At 37.0% G+C, this 8,328-nt stretch overlaps 1 protein-coding gene across 1 annotated transcript; it reads right to left on the bottom strand.

Moving 5' to 3' along the window:
• Positions 1-1,136: 1,136 nt before the first annotated feature.
• Positions 1,137-3,696, bottom strand: LOC307026554 (C-C chemokine receptor type 3-like). Its single transcript, XM_079662038.1, has 3 exons — positions 3,652-3,696; positions 3,214-3,389; positions 1,137-2,449 (listed from the first exon to the last, which is right to left on the bottom strand). The coding sequence occupies exons 1-3, from the start codon at positions 3,652-3,654 to the stop codon at positions 1,600-1,602; spliced, it is 1,029 nt and encodes a 342-aa protein (XP_079518164.1). The 5' UTR covers positions 3,655-3,696; the 3' UTR covers positions 1,137-1,599.
• Between the last annotated feature and the right edge of the window lie 4,632 nt (positions 3,697-8,328).

Below are 8,328 nucleotides of genomic sequence, written 5' to 3'. Positions count from 1 at the left end.
TTCAGTTGGGACTCTAAAGCTGTGCTCACACAGAGTGCACATCACAGTTTATTATGACAGTAAAGTCACATGTGTCTAACTAACTGCAATGCCACAAAGAAACAAAGTACTGCAGAAATCAAGCACAAACTCAACACTTATGTTTGAAAGTTGCAATATATGTCAGTATTGTGCTGTTCTCAAAATTGCATAATGATATACTGCACACTACACACGCAAATTGCCTAACTTAGTCCGAATTCACCTGCACGGTAAAGATATCAAAATAGCAACACGTATCTCATGACTGATGGTCTCAACCAACCAGAATCTCGAAAATGTTGCAAGATATTTCCAAACATGTGCTATTTTTGATAAACTGGCTACATCTTGGGAATCTAAATTATATCTTCCTTGCCTGAAAATCTATTTATACATATAAATTAACATTAACAGCTTGCCCTTATCTTCTTTATAATATCTTGCATTTAGTGATGTATACTTTTTTGTATCTTCACCAAGGAACAACATCCAGTCTGAAAATTGAATTCAAAGCGAAACGGCACCAGAGTAAAATAAAGTAGAATACTCTTTATGGTGCGTCTTTGAGATTGTAAAGTCTGTTTTTGAAATAAATGATAAAACGATTGATCAACTGGAGTGAATTTCTTTGTACGCGTTCACAATGTTTCTTCCTGTCTTAAGATTCTCTTTAGTCACTTCTTATGCAGACGACAATAATTCCAAGCTTGATGCGTAACATCAGTGAACTGACTTTTTATATAGAGTCCTCACTGATTATTCTATTCTACATATTGTGTTTATGTAATGTAATGGACATTTTTGAATTGTATGGCGTCCGGTGTGCAATCTTGTGTTTTTCCAAATAAAGAGGAAGACATTTGTTTACTACAGATGATATCACTGACGATAAACCACCCACACATGCTACTTCAGCAGAATATTAATCATGTATTGACTTCGCCCTTATTACACCCATCATGACATTATGCAACATACAGTGGAGGAAATAAGTATTTGATCCTTAGCGGATGTTGTAAGTTTGCCCACTAAAAAACAAAATTAGCAGTCTATAATTTTAATGGTAGGTTTATTTTAACAGTGAGAGTAAGAATATCAAAAAGAAAATCCAGAAATTGACATTTTATAAAAGATAAACATTTATTTGCATTTAACTGTGGGAAATAAATATTTGATTCCCTTGCAAAACATGTGTTAGTACTTGGTGGAGAAACCCTTGTTGGAGGTCAGACGCTTCTTGTAGTTGGTCACCAGGTTTGTGCACATCTCAGGAAGGATTTTGGTCCACTCCTCTCTGAAGATCCTCTCCAAATCCTGAAGGTTTTGAGGCTGATGCTTTTTCTGTAGCTCAACTAAGCTACATTGACTTTTTGGTATTTTTGGCATCATTAGCAAATACATAGGTAACAAGAGCTTCTATTTAAACGGGCCATTGACCACAACTGTACAAATTCATTTCAACGGTTTGAGAACAGTGAATATAGTACAATTGATAACCAAAATACAAATATAGATCAATAACAGTAAATGTTTTTAAAATAATTTGCTGGTCCTGAGAAACAAAAGGCTTTGCCATTCCTAAACCTCGTTTCGCGTACTTTTTGTAGACACGTTGCTTCTGCTGTGTAGACTGACAGAAACATGCCTCTTCAACCCAGGAAAACGTTTCACCAGCAGCTGTTTGAAATGGTTCTGAAACTTTTTCCCAACAAATGTGTAAAAGATAGGACTGATGCAAAAGTAAAAGTAGGCAATGGTACGTGTGATTTTAAGATAACTATGTATGATATCTGCGGTATCACCGTCGGCTTGATCATACATCAACCATACAATGTTGTATGGAGTCCAGCAAAAAAAGAAAAACAGGACAATGAAAAATATCAACCTGACAGTTTTGAACTTGGTAATTATCTTGGTCGAAATGACGGAGATAGCAATCCTAACGTAGCAATAGATAATAACAGCCAGAGGGAAGATCAAGAAAAGCAAAAGCTGGATGTAAAATCCAGATGTTCTCAACATCTCCATATTAAGAGAATCTACCTCCAAAGGGAACTGCTGACAGAGAGTTGTGTTCATATATTTGAAAGTTTTGTAGAGAATCATCGGCCTGATGCACGCCAAGCTGCTGATCACCCAAATTGCAGCACATGAGAAGACGGCATATCTTTGATTCCTCACTCGCGCCGCGTTCAGGGAATACACAACTGCAAGGTGTCGGTCAAAGGTCAAAAGAGTAAGAAAGAGGACTGAACTGTAGAAGCCCAGATAGTAGACGCTACCAACAATCCTGCACATGACATCCCCGAAGATCCATTGGGAGAGCTGGTCGTTGAGTGCCTCGAAGGGAAGGCTGCTCATGAAGATCAGGGAGGATACCACCATGTTCAGAAGCAAGATGTTGGTCACTGTGGTCAGCTTCTCAAACCTAGCAGATAGCCATTTCAACAGATGGAGAGAAAAAAATGTTTTTATTGGTCAATGAAGCATTGTTGACACTGATGGTCCACACTGACATTGATGATATTTTTATGCCACAGTTACAAAAAACCAACACACTGCTCACTCGATCTTCATTTGGGCTAAATTAGCTTTTGCAGGGTAAGATCTAACTTGAAGGGTATTATAAGTGTGGATTATCATTACATAACTGACTCATGTTTCCCGAAAGAACATTGTACACTGTCCATTTAAGATCCGAAATGGAAGCCAGGCTTCAGTGGATTTTGACCAAAGAATAACAATGGTGTTGATGGAAGATAATGTTAATCTTGCCTATACTTGAAAAGATTTGAGAGTTCACCCTGTCAGCATGCATCTGACTTAGCCCTCTTTAACTCTTGATGGTATTCTGCATGATAGGCACATATTTCAATGTTTCCATGACCATCAGAAATATTTGTTTCTTTTAAAATGTTTCTTTAAATTCTGGCTGATAAAGTTGACAGAATTGATGATTCTGTATACTGTTTAAATTGTATTTTACACAGTATTTTTGTCAATCCTTTTAATGACAAGTGAGGGTAGTCAAAATATATTTCTGAAATAGAGCCTTTATAGGGAAAAGTATATAGAATGCAATACAAAATGGATTAAAAATGCATTGTGTCTGTATACTTAATTTTTAAGAAGGTAAATCACTCAATTAATTAAACTATTAAACAACGTCTAACTACTTAAAAAAGCACTCACTGATAGATGATGACCAGGACCAGCCCATTTCCAAAGAGACTGAAAAGGAACATGAAGTAGTAGAGGATGGAGAGCTGAGACCCCAGAGAGTCGATGGGTTCTGGGTACGTTAAGGAACTATAATCATAATCATAGGTTGTAGTTTCCATTTGTGTCTCAGGTGTTGATGTGAACATCTGCAAAAAACACAAATGCAGCCTTAAACATAATTTTCACAGATGGTAGAGTTAGCAAGGCTTTTAAATGATAAAATAATAACTTCTTTAGAAATGCTTTGAGGTATACAAGGGAATTAAATGCTGCTAGTGAGCTTCAACAAGGCATGCAAATAAGAAGTGCTAGAAAACATTGCCTTCAAATCATTACCGACAAAGAGAAGTAGGAAATTAAAGCAGATCTTTGTGAGAATGAATGTTATGCTTAATCAAGCTGACTTACCATGTTTGGCTTGTTGTCTGACTCCCAAGGGCAGAGCTGTCTGACTCACAGTGAGTCCAAGTCACTTCATAATAAGTCAGCCAGTTAGGGGAAGGAAGTACCAAAGAAGTGTGTGTCAGAGTATGTTAAGGGGAGGGATTGGCTAAAGCACAGCTGTTTTACCAAAAGATCCAAGTCTCCTCCCTGGATTGTTCAATTTGTACTCTCAAGCTGTGCTCACACAGAGTGCACATCACATGTTATTATGACAGTAAAGTCACATGTTTCTACTAACTGTAATGCCACAAAGAAAACAAAGTACTGCAGAAATCAAATACAAACTCATCACGTATGTTTAAAAGTTGCAATATCTTTCAGTATTGTGCTGTTCTCATAATTGCATACTGATGTACTGCACACTACACGCTACTGCAAATTGCCTACAGTATATAACTGTGAGGTTCCCAGAATGTTCTTCTGAAAGGTAGGATAACGTTCTCTAAAAACATTCTTAAGATTTTTGGTGATAACCTTCTTAAGATGTTGTTGATAAACTTCTTAAGATGTTTTTGATAACTTCTTAAGATGTTTTTGATAACATTGTTAGAACATTATGCCCTACTGTTCTTAAAACGTTTTCAGTGGGACGTTTTATTTTGGTTCCCAGAATGTTCTTCTGAAAGGTAGGATAAAGTTCTAAACAGTGTCCGCTGTTTATGCATATTGGATACAAATTGTTATTGCACCCTTTAGATTTGAGACCGACAGACATATAGAAGAACGGACCGACTGTCACTGCCCGTCCCTGAAACCCCTGTTAGTGTTTGTATGTGTTTGTTTCTACTGTGTGTCTCTCTCTCTCTCCCTGATTCTGGGTCCCCTCCAGTACATGTGACACCGACAGTGACTTGTACTAGCTGCTGGTCGCATTTTAAAAAAAGAAAGAAAAGACTTCTGATAAATCGGAACGATAAAGCACGTTATCCTACTCTAAAATAATAACATTCTGGCAACATAAAAAAATCGAACTTGCAGCTGAAAACGTTTTAAGAATAGTAGGGCATAATGTTTTAACAATGTTATCAAAAACATTTAAAAAAGGTTATCACCAAGCATTTTAAGAATGTTTTTAGAGAATGTTATCCTACCTTTCAGAAGAACATTCTGAGAACCAAAATAAAACGTCCAGCTGAAAACGTGTTTAAAAATAGTAGGGCATAATGTTCTAACAATGTTATCAAAAACGTCTTAAGAAGGTTATCAAAAATATCTTAAGAAAGTTATCACCAAACTATTTAAGAATGTTTTTACGTTATCCTACCTCTCAGAAGAACATTCTGGGAACCAAAAGAAAAGTTTCCGCTGAAAACATTCCGAGAACAGTGAAAGGTAACATTCTCAGAATGTTTTTAAAACCAAACATTTCTAGCTTCTGAAGGGAACAACATGAAGACATGTCTATGTGCCATGACATATGGAAGGAAAAAGTTAATTATCTGGAGGTTATTGAGGCCGCTAAAGTTTTTGCATAGAAACTGGAACAATAATGTGAAGGTAAAACACCTCACACTTGTTCTTTATGATGTTAATGAATATGACAAAATGCATCAGTCTCTATGACTAATATTTTGTTGATCAGATTGACATTTCTTTAGAGTTGCACTGAGTGGCTTGGCGGTTAATATAGACTGATTGCTTTCGTGGAAAAATAAATGATTGTTTTCATGCTTCAACTTTTCAGAGGAGAAAGTCTCAGTGGGGTGTGCGGCGTTTCTTTATGATCCCCTGCCACTGATTGATAACGATACTTTCATTCTGTTTTCATACCATTTTGAGTCAAGTCTTGCAAGTACACTCTGCACTTCCTTAATTATTTGTAAACAGTTTACTTGAAATCTGTCTAAGCACTTAGGGAAAATACAAGCCCCCATCCTCAGGCTCATTTTCACCTGAGCAATAATGTTTTTCAAATCATTTAAGAGATTCGATAACTTTGTTGACGTAGTGCACAATAACATTTAGAAATACGAAGAGTATATTGTTCAAATATTGTACAATATAGGACCTTTAAGGAAAATATAATTTATTTTAACTCTTCATCTCTCAAGAGAAAAGACACAACCTCCCAGCCACTATCTATTTGTGCCTTTTTTTACAGAGCCTATCCTTTTTGTTGTCAAACAGAGCAGCATGATAATGATTTGTCCCCATAGATGGTACAATCATGTCTAGGAAAAAAATGAGATGAAACCTGCCTCCACAGTGAGTAATATGAACATTACAGGTTCCTTAAGAACACACTTACTGTATATCACAAGCCAGTGTGTTTGAGTGTGTATAACAGGTTCAGTGAGTTCAGATGCATGAACTGAGCCGAAGAGGGATTTGAGCAATACACGTCGTTCTAAAGGCACGTTAACAGTACTAAATGAGGGAGAAAGCAGATCAATGATCACTCTTTAAACCCTGCTCAGATCTCTGTCTGGGGATTTGGACAAACAGCATTTCTCCTCCATTCCTACACCGTGCTCAGGGTGAACATTAGCTTGCAAATGGTGGAATAACTCAAGCAAGCGCATGTTGATACCTCACTGACGACTGAAAATTACGCTTTTCCAACAGGAAAAGGCTGGTATTCGGTATTTTTCATATAGTCAATGTTATCGGTCCTTCTCTCAACACTTTTTGAATTCCCTGCCCTGCCTGCTGCTCTCCAATACAAGATCATTAGTTACTGACAGGCATCTTGAAAAAAAAGCAAAGCAAATGACTCTAGGAAGTCATTTGTGAGGTGTTTTCAAAAAGACATTCTTGATAAAAGAATACATTTATATTGAGATGGTTCTTATTAGATGTTGACAAGAAACAATAAAATATATGTCAGCCCCATTTATTTACCGAACAGAAAAAAGAGTTTGACTAGGGAAGAGTTGTGTGGAAATAATGGTGCCCATTGGTGCACTCTCCACCCCGGAGCTACCAAATATTTCATCCACTTGCTGTTTAAAGGACACAATCGATTTGTGTCAAAGTACAAAGTGGCTATTTCACACTTTCACTTAATGAGTTCCCCCCTTCACCAGTGTTTCAACTATGAGGCATTTATAATGAAGTTGTCGTTGGCAGAATACCGAACAGGAAAAATAAAAGGTTATTAATCATCGGAAAGTCCCATTTTTTTATATTCCCTGGCAATATTACCCTCTCCTGTTGGCTGAGATCTGTCTCAGCCGTTTTATATGTTGTTAGCATACCATTTGTTCCATTTTTTTTATTCTGAATGTGAATCTTTTGTAATCCTTTGTCTTGTTTTATTTTTTTTAGAAAAGGCTACTTTGTTGGTATGTCCTAGTCCAGTGGTTCTCAAACCTTTTTCCACCAAGTACCACCTGAGAAAATAGTTGGCTCTCCAAGTACCACCATATGACCAATGTTAAAAATACAGTCTATGTTCATGCAGGACTCGGAGGCAAATGTATTCATAATACTATTATTTATTGTGCTCTCTCTCTCTCTCTCTCTCACTCACTCACTCACTCACTCACACACCACAAGTGAGAATATAAAGAACAAAATAAAACTTATTCTCACACAACAAATGTCAACTGTACACACATGTCATTTCCTGGACCTATACCAAAGTGTGAATGTAGGCTTCCTGCAACAACCCACATCGAAACAAAAAATGTCCTATTGGGAATTCAGTTCCAATAATAATGAAGCCTCCAGGAGCAGATGAGCCTAAGGGCTAATAGCTCATCTTCAGTCTGCTGATGTTTGCTATTGCCATTTCTGAGGTGGCAAAGTAAAAAAGAAAAGAAAAAACATAAGAAAAAAGACAACAATTAAGGACAAGTGTGTGCTTTTTCAGCTTTTGACCTCTCTCCATCCTTTGAGCAAATGCCTTCTTCCTGAGTCACTTCTCTCCTCCATCACAGCGGCTGTGCATATCACTTTTGTGTTGCTGGCGGAGCCTACGCTTGTACTCGGTTGATGACTGTCCTCCTCCTCATTCACTTGTTCACTTTCGCTGGTAATATTCTCCTCTGTACCTCTCTTCCGAATACCTCCCGTTTTGAGCCACGTTTTTAACATCATTCAGCTTTCTTCTTTCTTTAGCTTGCTTGCAACGTTCGCTAATCGTTCACGGGTAGTATGGTCGTCATTAGCAACGCCAGAATTTTTTTTAAAAAAGTTTTCGTTTCTAAATCTAAAAATAACAATAGCCTATTAGAACTAATTTAAACCACAGTTTCAATTATCTCAAGCTTATTTTCATTCGTTGTAGTATTTTGATAATATGATTTATTTTGTAATTAATGTTATTCAATCAAGCCTCAAACTGATGGCACTTGTCCCTATAGCCTGTTTTAAATTGAAGTTGTCTGAGGTCCTTACCATCAGCTGCTGTTGCAGTAATAATTATTGTACCTTAATGCCCCAAATGTGCACAATGTAGTGACTGCTTTTCGTCTTTTTGTTTACTTAGTTGTGTGTCCTGTATTTTATATGTCTGTGTTATGTGTAAAGGTTAAATGTGGGGTAGGTAAGTTTGAGAAACCGGCTCAAGATACACTTTTTGTTACATTCCATGGAATGCTCTTAACATCACGATAGCAATGAATATCTGAAGTGTTTTGACACAATACATAAAAAATGATCTGTGGAAGCCGTACTACTGTAAAAAGCACGACCAAT

Source organism: Notothenia rossii (genome assembly GCF_949606895.1).
Source record: "Notothenia rossii genome assembly, chromosome: 12".
NCBI classification, from domain to species: Eukaryota; Metazoa; Chordata; class Actinopteri; order Perciformes; family Nototheniidae; genus Notothenia; species Notothenia rossii.
This window is presented reverse-complemented; position numbering and strand designations above follow the sequence as displayed.

Coding starts and splice junctions, on each gene's coding strand:
- LOC307026554 (XM_079662038.1), bottom strand. Junction 2,450..3,213: donor GTCCTGGTCATCATCTATCA/GTGAGTGCTTTT, acceptor GCTATCTGCTAG/GTTTGAGAAGCTGACCACAG.